Source organism: Copadichromis virginalis, linkage group LG5 (genome assembly GCF_057382275.1).
Source record: "Copadichromis virginalis isolate Kocher_CV1m ecotype Utaka linkage group LG5, C_Virginalis_male_GT1.1, whole genome shotgun sequence".
NCBI classification, from domain to species: Eukaryota; Metazoa; Chordata; class Actinopteri; order Cichliformes; family Cichlidae; genus Copadichromis; species Copadichromis virginalis.
In genome coordinates, this window is record NC_140622.1 from 36,732,747 (window position 1) to 36,751,709 (window position 18,963).

An 18,963-nucleotide genomic window follows, 5' to 3' on the forward strand; every position below is an offset into this window, starting at 1 on the left:
GAAGTATTTACTACGGTATTACTTCAGACAGTGATTGCAAGCACAGACTGAATTCACAGTAGAGCAGAAACAGCCTATTGTTACCACACCACTTTTGTATGCACAAATATACCTACAGCTAGAGAGGCAACACCCAAACATAAAAAAGAAGAAACACGCTTCCATAAGAAGATATTCATACGAGCACAAGACTGCATGCACACAAAAGGCACAGAGGCAAGTCTGTGTGTCTTCACCCAAAACCTCTTTTATCTGACACTACATTAAGAATGTATGACTGTGATTTTCATATAATGTGTGTCATATCACAAAGTGGCAGGTTTTCCAATTGTCCAATAATGATCTATTTGCCAATTCAATACTACTGAAGAAGAGACGGCAGGCAGACATAACATGAATAAAACATTGAATGAAGGGATCATGACAGTTCCATTTCAATCTTTCTTCCCCTCTCTCATAAAGTCTCTAAGAAGACTTGTGTGCAATCAGCACTTGGACGGTTGCCTGAGTTTGTATGCACATTGCATTCCTCTGTTCTCTTTATCTCACACTAGACGCCTACGATGCACTACTTTCACAAGCAAACGTCTTCTCGCATCTGCTCTCTTGTTTGTTAAAATAGTTTACTGGCAATATCAATGCTGGCTGGTGCACACTGTATCCATGGTTAATTAGTTGATGCCATTGGAGCCCTGAGTTGAATGTAAATTTAGGATACAAATATGTGACCTTCCTTGGTGCAAATGCAGTGTACAGTACAGAAAGTTGGGGGTGTTTGTGATTTTTTAAAAATAACTATTACCACGTCTTCACAAAAGGTGTGATCATCTAATTAGAGAAGGAAAAAAACAAAAAGAGAGACATTAAGTCCGCAGGGAAAAGAGCAGGCGTGATCACTTTTAAACTTTTTAGTCTTTATTATGCAGGTTTGAAATAAAAGAAGCATTGTGACACAAACCGATGCTGCTGGCAAGAAAAGAAAAGAGCAGCACCCAAAATGTAAAAAATAAAGAAATAATCATTGTTGTGGTCATCAAACCAAAGAAAAGAAACAATAAAATAAGAATAAAAATATACCTCCATCATAAGAAGCAAAGGTGATCTACTTTATTTTATAAATAAGAACCTGTCAAATGGCTGATGGGCAACTAGCAGAAAACAATATGCTGATAACCATTTAAAATATTTATCATTACTGGCTTTACAAATAAAATAACTACAATTGGCAGGGTTTTTTTGTACACAACTTAAAAAGTTATAGTTTTGCAGCAACTAAAACTGAAATGATGCTACACTTAAAGAGATAAAAATGAGATGTCTTGTCAGCAAAATGCATTTCTGTTAATCACACAAAAGTTTAAAAAAAGATGAGATCAACACAACCAAACACCAACTGGAAAGTTATAAAAGTCACCGTAATGTGGCTGTGATGGCTCCATTCACATATTTCATTACTTCACTTCTCATTGTAGAAGGACACAAAACTGACATTATGGTCAGACAACATAACAGAAGGGTGGGGCAGGCATTTTGAGGCAATTTTTTTTCACCTGCAACATTACATCTCATTTTATTTCACAGCGCTTCTTTCTCTTTTTCTATCTCTTTGCTCTCTGTCTCTCACCTGGCTCTTTCCATTTAATGATCTGCAGGACACATATTGTGTATTCAGTTTTAGATTGAACTTTATTGGAAAAAAACACACCAGTGAGCACAGATTTAATGCAAGAATGAGAGTGTGAAATACTCCTCTGAAATCCAGCTGCACAAGGCTGTTAAAATTCACGAGAAAGACTCGACGCCCGAACGCTGAGACACTCCTGCACACATGTGTCCGTGCATGTACGCACATACATACTCAGCCGCACACGTCATGAATGTGGTACATTCTAACGTCCAGGCATGCATGCGCCCACAAACCCACCCCCACACACACACACACACACGCACACGCGCACACACGCACACACAATGACTTACAGGTAATATTAAAGAAGAAACAAATCTATCTGGACTTCCAATTCCCAATTTGATCCCATAAAAGTGATATTTACAATCACACTGTGACAGCTCATAGACCTCAACAGGTCTTTAATATTAAAAAAGATTCTTTTTGTTTTGTTTCTCTTCCCCACCCAGACTTTTGTATTAATTTGCAGGCCCTTAAGCAAAGCTACGATAACATCAAGGCCTGCTAGAACCTACTAAATGTTAATATTTCTCTATAGAACAGGGCCCATCGCTTACTGGCAAAAAAAGAGGAACGGCTTTGCAAGCCAGAAATAAATAAAACAGCATCAATAACAACAAAGAAAGGAAAAAAACAAATGGAAAATAAAGCGATTAAAGGAAAGGAGTATTTTTCTTTCTTCTCGTTCTAATTAAAGCTGGATGGGGTCCCTGAGGGGACTTTATGGTGACACACGAGAGAAGTGCTCTGCAGCCCGGCCTGTATCAGAGAGGGGGCAGAGACACACAACTCAGAAGGTGGGAGAGGGTCGGGTGGGTAGGGCGTGGGGGGAGGCTTTATAAGTGCTTGGCAAATTTCAACAGCAAGAGGACTGCTAATACATTAAGTGGTACAGACAGTAGTCATCAAACTCTGTTCACAAGTTCTAGAAACTGAGAAAAATAAAAATTACACTGACAAAAAAAGGTGGTGACGTGTGTGATTGTGTGTGTGAAGCGGCATGTGTGTGTTTGCATGTGCGTGTGTGTGTTTGTATGTCAAGTGTACACTGCATGTAAGTGTGCACGTCAGAAGAAGAAGAAGAAGAAGAATGGGAGGGTTGGGGGAGGAGTGGGGGAGTGGAATAGGGGATGAGAGTAGACTCCTCTGTGTCGTTTTTGTCGACAGAGTATCATCTTCAGTTTCAGGTGAGGTAGAGTGGCTTGTCCCTGCCTATCATGTTGCCACTGGAAAAAAACAAATAAGCAGAAAAACGGAAAATCAAAAACAAAGGCACAGTTTAGATTATGAGTCACACTCTACAACTCTACAAAATAGAAAGGAAGAGGGAAATCAGAGGTGCATTTTTCCTTGATTGCATGATCGTTCTCTGGTGGTGATCATTTAATTTTTCTTAGTTTGTTTCTCAAAACAAACCCTCTTAATGAAATAAAAATTGCACTGTAATTGAGCATGAACAGCACTATTGACTTACGATATCTTCCAGTGCTGCAGGGCTGCGCAGTTTGCCAAATCATTTAGTATAATAAGAGTGAAAACTTGTGTATGGAACTTGTTTTTTTTTCTCTTCTTTTTACTGCTGTCTGACAAACACATGACAAGCTCTATTATCTCACCATTACCTCTACAGCTGTCACCCCCGTCTCAATGGAACAGAGCTGACAATTTTCAACACTTACTTTGCAAAAGCAGTGGAAGAGACATCTGCTGCCATAGCTATAACTATACTATAACTTATTTCTGCAGGAATTCTGGTCTAAGGGCAAATGCAACCTAAATTATGAGGTAAATATGGTGTCAAATTCCATTCTTTAATTGAGGCTTTTTACCATTAAATGTAATTAGTTTGTCTGTGTTCCACATTTATTTAACACAATATGATGTGAAGAATTCCCACTGACCTGCAGTGGTTGCCACACTCCCGATTGCAGTATTCATTGTCCCAATCATGGGTCTGAGCCACTCCAGGGCCTGGACCAGGGCCAGGAGCTCCTGGAGACTGGGAACCCCCAATGCTCTTCTGGTACTCTGACTGGAGGTGGGAAAAACCCTATAGGGAGTACATTAAAATTAGGCACACATCTTAAATTATAATCTCCTAGCAGCAGACGTGTCTTAGTTTGTCACTATACCTGCTGCCCTGGAGGTGGGGAGTGAAGAGAGGCCTGAAGCCCCATCTGGTGAGAGATGATTGACTGGGACTGGACCTGCTGCATGCGGATAGGCTGGTTGAGGAGTGAGCTCTGGTGCAGGGAGAGCTGCTGGTGGGGGTGAAGTGGTGGGCTGATCTGGAAGGAGGAAGGGGGAGAGGCACTAATGCTGGGCAGCATCTGCGATTGGCTGAGTGTCTGCGACAGAGTGTGGCGAGGGGCGTGTCCTGCATAGCTCTGCAGGTCAGTAAGTGGGAAGGCCCCAGGCCCCAGGTATGGCGATGTCGGCTGGGGAGGAGGTGGCACACTGTACAGCGGCGGGTTGCCTGGCATCATATGTGGAGAAGCCTGACTTGTCTGGGCACTTTTTGTCTCCACGGGGTCATTATATGTCTTAAAGAGAGAGAAAATCAAGAACAATAGTTACACTCCATGTAACAATGTGTTAACTCTTATGGCTTATTGCAGTACAACATAGAACCCAGTATATATTCCTGGGGAAGACACTGAGCCTCGAGTTTACCAGTAATAAGCAAAATGCACAAGCTGTATATTGCAAATAACACCCCTACTATTTCCATAGGAATAAAGACAGTAAGTGCTACACTTGATTAATCATCATCAGCAAGTCTATAAAAGATGTATAAAAGCACTGTACAGTGAGAAAGATTATTCACACTATTCAAGACAGCTGCCAGTCATCCCAGAAGTGGACATCCCATCAAATATACCCCAAGGTCAAACCATGCAATGCAAGAGATACTTCTCAGAGTCTACAGGCTTCAGCGTGCTAAATGTTCAAGTTTATGGCAGTTTAATTAGAACAAGACTAAACAAGTATGGCTGGTATGGAAGGGTTTCCAGGAGAAAGTACTTTCTCTCTAATAAGAACATGGCTGCAATGCTTAGGTTTGCAAAGTTGCACCTGAACAAACCACAACTTCTGGAACAATGTCCTTGGGACAGACAAGACCAAAGCAGAGATGTTTGGTTTTCAAAACCCAAAAACAGCCGATCAGAAACACACCTCACACCAACTGTCAAGCACAGTGGTGTAGGGGTGATGGTTTTGGTTTGTTTTGCAGCCACAGGACCTGGGCACCTTGCAGTCAGTGAGCTAGCTATTCTAGAGTCAGATGTGAGGCCATCTGCCTGACAGCTAAAGCTTGGCCAAAACTGTCATGCAACAGGACAATGATCCCAAGCAAAGCAGCAACCTCAACCTCAACCTGATTGAAATGTTTGTAAGCACCGTAAGAGAACTGTGCATAAACAAAACCCCACAAAACATCAATAAAATGACGGTTGTAAAAAATAATGGGCTGAATTCTTTCCTTAACAATGTGACAGACTGATTAATACTTACAGAAAATGATAACATTCAAGTTATTTCTGCTAAAGGTGGTTTTAGAAGCTACTGAATCATGGGGCATACTTAGTTATTCACACTTTTCCAATTTAGCTTAGTGTTTGTTTCATAAACAATCCCATTCTTCATTCTTTCTGTTTTTAATGTATTAAATCACCCAGCCCCGCCCACCTCCACTGCACTCACATGCAGTACACACACATCTGCTCTGCAGACTGTTCTGTCTCCCTTTTTTTTCGTGGAGGAAAGTGTATGTCTATCTATGAAATGCATCCAGTATTTCTCATTAACTGTCGGACTGGTTGGAGTTATATGTGGTGGTTTGCTACTTTTTTATGGCTTCCATCCATCCAACTGAATCCCTGAAATAATCAATGGAACGGGAATGAATGGATGGATAAAGAAGAGAGACAGCCACATTCGCAGGGTCAAGTGGAAAATGAAATGCTAAAAAAAATGAAGTGAGGGGAGAGGAAAAGAGTGAGATAATAGATTTGATCTGTGTCAACTTGAGACTTGCAGACATTTAAAGTTGTGTATTGCAGCAGAAGGATTTACAATAAACAATATTTAAGTTGAAAGATGGTTTGCAAATACTGAAACGAATACAATATTTAATATAAAGTGCACCTTTTTAAAATGTAAACTTTTTAAATTTTCAGTGTGGAGTTTTTTGGATTGAAACAAACATGAGAGAAATGACATGGCATATAGTGGGTAGCTATGAAACTTTAGTTTGTCTTTTCTCCTCACAAACAAACTAACATGAGTCACAAAACAAAAAGGCAACAGGTGCACGCTTAAGAAGTGAATCTTTCAAATGAAGCTCCAATTACCTCCAATTCCACCCACCCCGATTCACTCTGAAAAGACCCCTTCATTGGTAATTTAAAGAAAGAGAGTCGTGGTGAATCATGAGATTCAGCTCTGCATTCAGATTGGCTGATCCTGAATGAGTGAAGGAGGGTCTGCAGGCTTATTTTAGTGAGTCAGATTTTTGACTGGCAATCTACCAGCATATAGTATCAATCAAGCCCCTGTATAGGAGCAATGACATGAATGTCTAATTGCAGCAAAGACAAGAGATGAGAATAGTCTTTTTAGCTGAAAGTACGCCACAGTGAAGAGGCTGATGAATTAACTATTCATGCCTTAATCAAGGTGCTTGTTTTCGGCCCATGAGCATGAGAGGAAGTGAGGCGCTGTGCTTAGTGGAGACAGGAGGAGGGAGGGAAAAGAGGAGGGGCTCGGTATATGCTAATGCAATTTAGAGTTGTATTTAAAAAAAACACAATGCAGAAAGGGAGAAATGAAATGCTGAACACCTAAAGACTGATATCCCTGTACCATCACGACTGTAGTACAGACAAACCAATGAGGAGTAGTCTAGCAGCTTTTTTAAGAAAATAATTAGGAATTGTTTTGTTTTTTACACAAGCATTGATAGAAATATGTTAATGTGCTGAGCTAAACTGTAGTAACCTGCATCAAAGAGAGAGCGGTAGTTGTGCGCAAACCTCAGGCAACATATTAGTGGGTGGCGCATCAGGGAGGACAGAAACACCAAGAGGATAGCAAATGACAGGTAATGTCCACTTCTACTTTTGCACATGCACAGCGATGAGCGTACACACGCACGCAAACACACACGCATGTACTATTACTTTCCATTTCTCCCCAGCTTCCAAATCGGGTGTGTTTGAGGCCTAATTTTCACTGTTCTCCTGTGAGCACACACACAGGCTCCTTCTCTCTCTTACACATACACACACATATATATGCACAAACATAGCTCAGTGCAGCTTGTGGACCCTTTCCATGGAACAAAAGTGAAAGGAATTCTGTCTAATTTATCATCCCTTATATCGCCGCTGACCCATGTATATCAAAGACGTGACCCCTGCTGTTACCTTGGAAACCAGACTGGCTCTGTAGGCGGCCAGGGCTTTCAGGTACTCCTTCTTAGCAGCCTCTGTTTTCCTCTTGTAGCTCTGCAGGAACAAACACAACAACAACAACAACGATTGATTACACGGTGATGTGAAAGGCTAAAATGACCCTGTGGTCCACACTGACTGATGTGAATGAGATTTTGGGAGTCATGGTGTGATTGCGTGACCCGGCGGTGTACTCCTTGATGAAAAGCATATCAAATGCATTCACTTCCCAGTTATCAGGTCAGGGAGATTTGACCATCTGCATGATGTTTGCGTATCTGAAAGTAGTTCTTTTTCTTCAGAATATCCAGAATGAAATGTGCATAAAGCTTGTGCACAATAGCGTGAAAATAGTTAGAAATTCTGCTGAGTTAAATGAGGAGCGAGATGCTGTTTGTCATTTTGTGTACTGCTTTTCTGTCTCTTCCTCTATTAAGGCTGTTGCTCATCTCTTAATCAGAGCTGATGTCCCAGCAAATCATTCAGACGAGGGGGAAAAAAAATAAATAAAAGAATTCAAAACAGCATTAGCAAAGGAGCAATCTCAAGCCTTCTGAATGAACCTCAAATGATGCGTTAAGACAGGGAATTCGAATTAATGTCATCACATGTCACTCACAGGCTCTTTATGGCTGCCAGTGCCTTTGTGATGCAGGAAAAGCAAGTTGCAAAAAGTCCATCCTTAAATCGATAAGGAAGACTCAGATCTCAGCTCATCTCGGGAACGTTTTCATATAAAGGAGAATGTACGTTTGTGCGTGAGTAAATGCATCGGGTAATTACTGATCCTCAGCGAGGAGACTGTCTGTGGCTCTGTGGACGGGGTCATTTCCTTCAAAGAGGTGGGGTACGATAACCATTAAGCATTCATGCCTTGCCAAATGCGCATAGGCTGGCAGCCGCTAACACGTACAGTCGATAAACAAACAGACATACACAAAGAACAGCAAACAAACCGGGATGACGGCGGATACAATCTCATGCTCAAACAGCTGATGTTTATCCACTCATTCATCCTTATTTACAATATCATAATTGTTTTCCTTCTGTGATAGACACTTTGGAACAAGAATGGATGAATTAAGCACTCATCCAGACTTTAAAAATAAAAACAAGCAAAAAAAATCTATCAAATTAATAATGATGCCCATGAGGAAATTCATTGAAAAAATAAAAAAATAAAAAATAAAAATGGGCTTACCCATCACCTCTTATAGACTGACAGACCCACGGTTGCTTCTTTAATAACCCAAACTACTCCCAGCAGCTTTAATTTCAAATTAATTTAACACAGCTAATGATTTGCGCAACGACGGATACTTTTAAATAAATTACCATGCCTAAGGATGTCTAATTATTCCAAAGTGGGCGGATTCATTAGCAATTGAAGCCGTCAAAGGCTGCAGGTCAGTATGAATAAAAAATAACAAAGCTGCAAGGAGAGAGCATATGCCTCTATCGTAATCCTGACACAGAGGTGTCCCGGCTGAATTAGCCCCTAATTGTACCTTAATGAAATGTTCTTGTTTGATAACCAGTTAATTACAGGAGACAATAACTCTGCACCCTGCTGACACTGAAGAGAGTGATTACTCTACGACTGAAAGACCCGACGATTGGTAAGAGGAGAAGTAGGAGGAGAGGAAGCAAACGGGAAGCAAAATGGAGGAGAAATAGGCAGAGGCACATTAAAACCAAAGAAAAAAAAGCACAACAGTGTTTGAATACTAGACAAAGATGCAGAAAATGGACTAAAATAGTTGAATATTGCATGACAGATTTTTAAACTTAACACAGAGAAGGAGTTTATTATCTAAACATGCCATCTTTTCAAACTCACAGTGTTCTTTTCTTTCCTCCCTTTCTCCCTGGTACAAATCTACAGACTCAATTAAATAATACTAAGGTTTCTCCTCCCTCCTCCCCAAATCCATTATCACTGTTCCCCCCCATTGCAGTAAAAACTGAAAACTGATCTTAATCTTAAATAACAAAAACAAGAAAAGTGTTCTTTTGTGTTTCTAGGGCAGCTTTAACATGTAGTCACCTTGAGGGATAGCACAGCCCAAATAATGCATTGATCTTGCACTATAAAGCAAAGGCCTTTGGGAATTAAAAAGCGCTGTATAGTGTGCAAACTATGAAAACAGCTTAATAAAAAAAGAAAATATGAACATAAACATGAATTTAAAAACAAAAAACAAGACTTTGTTCTGCCAAACCTAAGGGCGGCACTGGAGAATCCACAACAACACAAGCAAAGTGGGAAAAATGCACACTGAAGCGTAACAAAAAGAATCACAGAAGGAACATAAATCACAACAATGAAACTTTTGATCGTTTCTTCAATAAACTACAGCAATAAAAAACGCTGCCTTCAGTGCACTTATGTGAATTTTGCTGCACTGTGTGTTTGACGAGCGCTATAGGTAATTGGAAACAGGGGCTGTGATCTAGTTAAAACAAAGCTGTGTGTAGGGGAAGGGTTGTGTTTACATTCTGGAGGTCCTGCATGGCTCCAGAGGGTCTGACTGTGACATGAGAGAGCACACCTCGTGGGTCCGGAAGAGACAGCCAGGACATGACAGCCAACAATTAAGTAAGTACATGTCTTGGATTTTTTAGGCCTTTTGACACTTTGTACAAGCAAACATTTGACTCTCTTTAATAAAATCTCTACAGATACTGTAAATGCAGGATTCAGATCTACGGTTTGACCAGGTCATACCAAAACCTTTCATTTCTACTTTTTAAGTCATTACTTATAGTTTGCCTTTAACTTTTGGATAGAAGGCGTCCCATTATCTTCAAACAGTCCTGGATATGATGCACAATTCTATTTTTTTCATTAGCAAATACTGCAGGCTGCCCAGTCCCTGAGGCAGCAAGCTAGCTCTCAGACTAAGCTAGAGGTGTAACAGTTGTAATAATTTTCTTCTCCTGTAACACTGTGTTTGGCTTCCACCGAGCATATCAACTGGTCATTTCTCTAGAACACATTTTTGTCTTTACCTTTTTGCTCACTCATTAACTCTAGTTTTGCTTTAATGTTTGTTTTAGGACAGCAGGACTCAAAATGCGCATTCTTCTGGTCTCCTTGGATGCAAAAATGCATTTTGACCGTAGATTCTGTAATGAAATTTGAGGGTTCTTGGACGTGTTTGGCATCAAACTATTTTTGGAGAAAGTGGCAGTTGTTTGTAATCTACCTTAGTTGAAGACAACCGTCCCTGCAGTGAAATTACTTATTTCAAATAATTTGGAGACCAATTTAAATCAGTTTGAAGGAGCTCTTTAGCTCTTGGTATTATGGCATCCTGTAAAAACAGAAAACCCAAAAACAGGACATTGGCATAAAATCTAGTTTATTCCTCAGAAGGTACAATACATGTAGGGGTTCACTTACTTTTGTATGTGACCAGTGTGTTTTTTATTTATTCAAATAACGAAAATGACTACCAAGCTCAAATTTATGTCACATTTATTCATTTTTTTTCAAAGGGGATCAAATGTTACCGAAAATGTTTAGGATACGAGCGCATTGTGAATGCATTTTACTATTATATTACCAACCAGCAGATGTGAATGCAGTACGCTATAATGTCCTTTCATGAATTTATTTCATTATGAAAGACCAGGACAGAAATTTTAATGACTTTAATGAGGATTAATGTGCACTAGCTGAATTGGTTGTACTCTGTAAATACACGGTTATCAAGTTTATCCATTTGCTGGCCTGGAATAAATGACAGTGCTAGTCAGTGAGAATAATTAGAGCACCCACTGTGTTATTGCCCAGACAGGCTACTATATTTTATTCCATAATGACATCATTACCTCAAGTTAATTATGTGTCTTGCGAGGTGACATGTTTGATTAAACACATGAATGCACAAACAAATCAAAAAATTAACTGTGAAATGGCATGCTAAATGGCTGGATTTTAATGATGGAATTGCCATATTATTAGTTTTGTCTGTGCTCCCAGGTAGAGCTGTGAAGGACAAATGCATAAAGCATGAGATGAAGACAGACATACAGAGACAGAAAGAAAGAGAGTTGCATCTGCAGTGCAAAATCTAAGGTGAATAAGAAACCGGGACACGAGGGGTTAAGCAGCACAAACAATAACATTTCAGGAGAAGATGTCCTTGAGGCAAAACCAAGGACAAGGCAATTGCTAATCTTGTATTCCCAGCATGATCAAATCACCAGGCAACAGATATAAATAAAAGGACAGGAAATGAGGAATTCACATTCAAGGGTGTCAGCAGCGAAATGAAGATTCATGGTGAAGAGCCCTGGTGAAGGCGGCAAAAATTAACTGCAAATAAAAGGGACAGACGGCCTCCAAAGTCCAGCGTATGAAGTAGGTTTGGTGGGAGAAAAACACACATGCTAGATAGGGTCTGGTAGATGGTGGCTGGGGCTGGGGGGAATGGGCTGCACTTTGTCATGGAGACAGGTGCTTTTATTTGACACCCAATAGGCTGCGCCCTGACTGGATATTCTAAAAATATGAGTCTGCGCATGATCATCAGACTGTCTCGTTTTTCATTCATTTCACACCATCATTTGTTACCACAAACACACAGACAAAAAAAAAAACCTTTGACTTTGCCTGTTGGACTGGAATGTGGAAAATGAAATAGAGAAAATGTGCTGGACAGGAAACCTCTAAACTGCAGTACGTGTTAATGCAGTTTCATATGCACAGGTTGGGTTATAATAAAATCCAATTGACCATTCAGTTCAGGTAAATATAGCTGCACTGCTGGTGGTTAAAATCTTTACAAGTCCGAGTGCAAGAAAATTCACTTTATAAAATAAAAGCATAAATTTTTTTTATTTGCTTCACTCTCATGCAAGCTGCAATCACTCAGAGTGGCAGGTAGTTCTTTAATTTTAGAATCAGAATTACAAGTTTTTACTGATGCATTATTCAACTTTCAAAAAAACGGGTTGCTCATTATAATGGCGAAGCCAAGGAAAATTATCACCAGCTAAATAAAACTCAGTATGTCCATCAACAATTGTTGGAACCCAAAAGCAGATCTAGAAGGTGAGTGAATACTGAACTTGTAATTGTTAGGTAGGCAGACGCAAGCTGCTCAATGTGTAAATAGGCATCTGTTTTTCTTTGTTATGCTTTTTCTTTTTTCACAATTTTACCACGCTGGCATCATCCTAAAAGGTGATAGTAATGCATCCCAGCTTATTTCTTTTTCTCTCTTTTGTCTTTAAACGCTTTTCATTTGCAAGCTACATTTTTATGCTCCTTCTCCTACTTAAATGATATTAACCTCTTGCCATCGGGTAGTCACAACTGCCGCAAGGTCAAAACTGTTTCAGTTTTTATGGAGTGAATTTATAACTTTTGCGAGGTATTTTTTTTTAGATGTTTGATAAACAACAAAAAAAGCTCTTTCCAGAACTCATAGTGTATATACATGAATATTAAACGAAGCCTACCTGTTTTTGCTCCTCTCCCAGACCATCCCACATGGAGGCTACTATTTTGGATACGTCTCCAAAAGTGGCATTGGGATTCTGTCCTTTAATGGCTGCCTGAGTGTCTCTGAAGAACAAGGCGTAGGCCGACACAGGCTTTGTAGGCTCGTTTGGATCCTTCTTCTTCTTCTTTTTTTGGGGTTTGGGCTTGGGCTTCATCATCTCCGAAGACGGTCGCTTCTCACCCGTGATCTGGAAGACCATCAGTGGCACAAAACAAAAAAACAAAACAGCTTATTGACACTGAAAGTGAGTCTACTAATTCGACTCGGAATGAATAATTGCATTGCTGATGAATGCTTATAGCGCTGTGCCCAGGTGAAACATGTAAGCTTCATTAAATCCTTAATTTCTTTTCTGTGTTCAATACCCAGTGTTTGGATATTGCAGCAATGATTCACCGACAGTAACAATTTACACACACAGACTCTGGTTGACAGCAGTTTTTCTCCCTGCCTTACTTTGTCAAAAATAACATCTGTTATTTGAATGTATCAAACCTTTTCAAATCTTTATTTTGCAGTTGTTCAGCAAGTCATAAATTCTGAATTTTCATGCTAGGGGTGAAAGGAATTTTAAATCGCCTGCTGTATCTGCTCTGGCTTTGATGTGGTCTCAGAATGAATTGGAGAGAGCAAATGGAATTACTTACTGATAGGAGAGATGGTAATCATTTTTATTCACACAGCACAGCAGAGATGCATAGGCTGGGAAATATATATTTTTTAAACTAAAGGATCCCCTTCTTGTTATACTGTATCACTGTGAGCTGGCAGCTAAATACACAGATGAATCTGAAACACTGTGGAAGTGGCAGATTCAATTATACACTCATTCACATTCCCCTGACAGAAACGAAGCAAATCCACAGAGACATTGGTTGGTGGGCAATTTATAAAAGCAGTTTTACAGATTTACATAAACCAAATGAATGTAAACAACTATCCTTCTCTTCTTATTTAAATGAATGAGTGATTTAAATGAAGGAGTGGTTGCTTTGGAACCAGACTGTAACTGAGAACATGGTAAGGCAGTGACAAAGTTGGGGAGGACTGGCAACAGATCATGTTGTTGTTGAAAAAAAGCGCCAATTAAAACATGTCTCACATCTTCATTCATTATAGAAATTTAAAAAGGGTTTAATATCAGCTCCTGTGTGTCTAACAATAAGCAGCAAACCTAGATTAGAATGACAGCTATTCACTAAAGTAACATGGAAAACAGAATTTCCTTTTGCTATTAGGGCATAGATTTTGAACTTTTTGAAGAGATTAAAAGTAAATATCTCAAAAAGTTTCTTTTTTCAAAGCATGAAAGGAAAAAAATAGACATAGCTCCAACTCCAGCAATGTTCAAGTTTTCGAGGCAGCCAAATAACCCAAGCTCAAGCATGCCTATTCCTGCGTTCCTCTTAAACAACACTGCGGATTACATGTTAACAACCTGGTACAAGCACTGCCAAGCCTTTATCGCCACTACTACATGCCAGAGAAGCCACACCAGTACCTTCAAATGAGGATCAGTCTCCTCTTCCTGATTGGAGCTTGAAGGTGAGGGTGTGGCCGATTTACTTCCGGGAGGTGAGGGGGAACCATGAGGCACTGCACTCCGGCTGACCTGTGGGTTTAGCTGGGATAGTGCACTCATGGGGTTGGGCAGTATCGGAGGTGAGTTGTTTATCAGGGTGTGGTTACGGGCGGGGTCATAATGAGCGCCATCAGGATGCTGGTGATGGTGTTGTTGTTGGTGGTGGTGCAAAGCCATCTCCTGCATCTGGGGTGAGAGAAGAACACCAGCTTTACTATCTTCTCTATTTAAAACTCCTGACTGCCAATTAGCCAAATATGCAAATGTTTCGAAGTGGAGATGACATGTTCTAATTGGAGAAATTGTGTATACTGTATGTGTTGGATAAAATATAAATATAATACAATGAACTATGCGCAAAACGTTGGGATTGCTAGAGGGAGTTGTCTTTTGGAAGAAAAAAGAGGTCTCACAGATAATCTCAGGCTGAGAGGTTTTCTTTCTTCACTGTCTCACAAAATTGCAGCTTTTTAGCCAGATTACTTGATCTGAAATTGACTTCAACACTGAGGTTTGTGGAGGGTCTGAACTGAAAATTAGATGCATAATAAGTGAAACATCTAAACTAAAACTAATCAAAACAACTAAATGCAAGATTAAATCAAGGGGCATGCTTGTTCTCTAAATGCTAACGACTTCTACTGTTAACTACTCCGATACGAAAAACTAAAATGGACTGTCTTTGACATCCCTGACTGATCTGAAGCCTGGAAATTTTTGGCTTATTGTTTCCTGACATTTTTGACAGTTAGCAGAACCAGAAAATACTTTGAATACATGATTGCTGGGAGGGAGCCTGATGTTTGGTGAGAAAGCAGAAATTAAGCAAAATGTATACTTTAAGAAAGACTGAGAGCTCAAAGCAGCAATAATCCATCCATCCACTGATCCATCCATCCAGCCATAATTAAAAATTTTAAATCGATAAATTGATCACAGTTATAAAGCTACAAAGAATGCCAGCAAACCCTGTAGTTCGCCTGTGAGACTTACAGAGTGTTGAGCATCTTTTGAGCTCCATATTTTTAATGGGGTTTAATGTTGTTTACAGCCACAGCAAACAAAATCAGCAACACTGCTCTAAAATCAGCTGCACACTACCTGTGTCAGACACACACAGGTAGAGACTCCAAATAAATGTGTGTGTTAGTGATTATATGTCTGTAGTATGTTCTGCTACACAGCTGGCCACACACAGAGTGCATGTTATAATTTAATAAGGAGAAAATCAACTTTACAAGTTAGCACCTTTTTTTAACTGCATCCAAGCTTTTTGCATGTAAAAGCCACTCAGTGAACTGTATCCCAAAGCAATTTTGCACTGTTTAACCATTCATCCATATAACACACAGGCTTATCAGTGAAATCAGATTTCAATTACAGCTGAAAGTACAATTAAGGTTCCTATTGACTGCTACAGGCACCGAGTGCAGGCCCCTTGGACACAGTAGCCTGTGTAGTATTGAGGTTAAGATTTCCTCATTTACTGCTTCTGAAATTTTTTTTCTTAGTATTTGAAAAGCCAGATGTCTCAGCACCTGGTCAAGCAATCACCGAGTCAGTGGTATGAATGAACTGAGATGTTATGGTCATTGTGTTGTAAAAAGGAAAAGAAAATGTATTGCCAACACTTCTATAAGCACAAGCAGAAAAAACAGTTGTAAACTGCTGGGAATGTCCCAGGAAAATATACTTTAGTGGTTACAGAATCAGGCTCATAAAGTTCTGTTCTTAGCCATCTAATAAGATCATCAACAGCAACGACATCAAAAGCTTTATTTCAAGATTCATCAGAACAGAACATGAACACAGACCAAAGGATGCTTTTAATGCTGGCATAAATGGGAATGTTTGGGAATTTACAGATCAGAAAGTGATGAACTAGCATTTGTTAGCTCTTTTAAACATTTATGAGTTAAATAATACATTACACATTAGTGCAGTGCTAAAAAGATCAAATTTAAAGGGCTCGAGCATATGAGGTCTTGATAAACACGAGTAGAGGTTCAGAGATGAAGGCTCAGCACTCTAATCATAATTGGTCCCAGTAGATTGGTAGAATAAAAATGCACAACAAAGTAATGTTGTGAGCAGCTCTGGCCTGCTTTGAAAACTCGTAATATTCACACGACATTAGATTCTGTGTTTGCCTCAGCAGCTGCTCACAAAAGCCAGCAGTGAACAAAGACATTCGTTTTGCATTTCAAATAACCAAGCTCAAACCTCCCCCATCCATGACAATCTCCAACTTCCAATCATAATTCAAAACACCATCACTACACTTCTTAAAACATGAGGAAATAGCTCCAGCAAAATAAGTAGTCAGACAAAAAAAGGAAGGAGGAAGGAAAATGGAGTAAAACGAAGGAAACAGAAATCCATTAATTTTCCATTTTCCATGGACTTGCTCTTTAAGGGTCCTCACAAACCAAGAAGCACTGAAAAACCAATTAATCAAACATGAATGGCCTATCATAGCTATAGCAGATGCATTTCCATAGCAACAGCCTCCAGGCAAAATTGTCACCCTTTAATCTGAGTCACACCATGTTTAATGTAAACAAGAAGGAGACATGCAGAGCAGCGGAGTTCACAGGGGGAAGACGCCACAGCGTCGTGAATATTTGGCCAGCCCCACAACAGTAGAGACAATAGATAAATAAATAAACAGGATTTACAGACACGCATGCATTGCTTACTAGGGATAGTAAAGTTAGTTGCAATGTTTCTTCCGTTACTATAGATAAGAACAAACCAACAAACAAAAAAAATAAAAAAATGCAAAAAACACTGACTCTACTTGCTATTTGTTTATTTAATGGGTATTTATTTATGTTTGCTCTCATATTTCATGAACCCCATTTTCATTAAAGCTGCATGTTCCGTTCGAGCTAATGAAGCAGCAAGTCATCAGGAAGCACAGAAACACCAAAACTATTCCACTCTTTGTGAAGATAATAACACAAGATGTTCTATATAAGGATGAAATTGTCCCATTCCAAAGTATGAAAGACTGACTTATCTTCTTATAGTTACTAAAACCAGATATAACAGATCCTGAACTCATTACTCAAGACACCCCCACTGTGATAATTTAATTGTAATTTCAACATCCTGTTTGAAATTGTCTCAGAGTGCGTTTAGTTTGGCTTTCACCTGTGTGAGACAGAAAGACCAAGAAGTTATCACATAGCGCCATCAAGCTAGAGCTAAATAAAGCTAGTGGCAGACGGCTGTATAAATATTATGAAAGAATCTGACAAAGGTTGCTGGTTGCCATAGGTACTGTATGCTAATTCTTATTGGTATCATCCAAGAGGCTAGAAAGAGGTGGGAGTGCACAGTGAGTAACAGGATTTAGTTGGTCAGTACTCTTTGCAGTTAGCATGTAACACATACTGACTTTCCATGGAGTCTTGACATTAAGAGCACTGGCTTTATAATCTGTGACACAACATAAAAATCATGTTATCATTTTGAGTGAGTAAATCTGATAACTCATCTAAAATTTTGAATGTTTTTTTTAATACTTTTACAGTGTTGGATTCCTGCTCTCTGCTGGGTATTGCTGTATCTGTGCTTAACCTTCAGAAATGTAGCTGTTTTCTGTACAACACCAAGGAAATACGCCGCGGTAAAGCTAAAAAGAGAAAACATGAGAAAAAGTACAGAAACTATAAGAGAAAAAAGCCACACGACCTAAGTAGTAAAATCAAAGTTAGCAAAGTTAGCGAGGGGACAGTTAGGTATTACTTTTTGGTGACGAGCAGCCAGGCAGACCTAAACTGTGATGTAAAGCCAGGAAACTCTGTGTGAACGTGTTCCTCTGCCATCGTTACGCCTGTCGTGTTTGTATTCACATCTTGTACATCATAGTCAAATGGGAGTCAAATAACAAAGGCTTTCCAATTATGTGTAGCACATTGTGTGCGAGATGGAATATCACAAAGCCATTGTTCCCCTGCTCCTGCTGACCTTACCTTTGAAATGGTTTCACGGCTGCTCCAATTGCCTGCACCATTTGATTTAGCTAAGGGGATTTGACCACCAGCACAGAGATGAGAGAAGGGGAGAAGAGAGTCCTATACACAGCTACAAGGAGAAAGAGGAGAGATGCGCACCAGAGGCGAGTAAAACAGCTAACCTTGCTCTGTCCTTTTGATGATTATACCAGAGTGGCATCTGTTTCATCATTTAAATAAGCTTGTTGATTGCTATGCAGGCTTTATTACTGTAGCTTCATAATAAACCTATCTGTGGATGCTATAGGATCAATAAATTGTCATGTTTTAACTTGTTAGCGCCATCTAAAATAAATCTGTCAGTTTTTAATTAAGTACTTTGTGTAGAGCTGGAGTCAATTCACTTTTAGTTGACTAGCTTCAAATTGTAAATGAAAACCAAAAGTTAATTAAACGATGGGGCATTTTGTTTTCTCAATGCTACACGATATCTGTCCAATTTAGGTTTCAAATTCTTTCTCACTCCCGCCCCGCCCTGTTTCGATATTCACTGATCGATGCCCGTGTGAGTCCCGAGACTTGTCTTTCCTCACTCCCTGCTTGACTGGAGCCATCTTGTTTAGAGTGATGGCTCACTCACACAGGTTCACGGCTGCTATTGTAAAATCAGCCAGCGTTTAATTGAAACAAATGACTATAATAATAGAACATTATCCCTGCAGGCACCCAGCCATGACAGCTTTAATTAGAGGCGCGT

The 18,963-nt window shown here is 39.6% G+C and overlaps 1 protein-coding gene across 2 annotated transcripts in view; it reads right to left on the minus strand.

Moving 5' to 3' along the window:
* Positions 1-893: 893 nt before the first annotated feature.
* Positions 894-18,963, minus strand: part of tox2 (TOX high mobility group box family member 2) — an 86,399-nt gene continuing 68,329 nt past the window's right edge. The window contains exons 5-10 of one of the 2 annotated variants that reach the window (XM_085457617.1): positions 14,164-14,430; positions 12,619-12,849; positions 7,120-7,200; positions 3,823-4,233; positions 3,592-3,740; positions 894-2,916 (exon numbers count right to left, since the gene is read on the minus strand). In XM_085457617.1, the coding sequence (XP_085313743.1) occupies positions 2,874-2,916; positions 3,592-3,740; positions 3,823-4,233; positions 7,120-7,200; positions 12,619-12,849; positions 14,164-14,430 (1,182 nt within the window). In that variant the 3' untranslated portion in view covers positions 894-2,873. The remainder of the gene's footprint in view (positions 2,917-3,591; positions 3,741-3,822; positions 4,234-7,119; positions 7,201-12,618; positions 12,850-14,163; positions 14,431-18,963) is intronic. The other variant, XM_085457618.1, reaches the window with a different exon arrangement.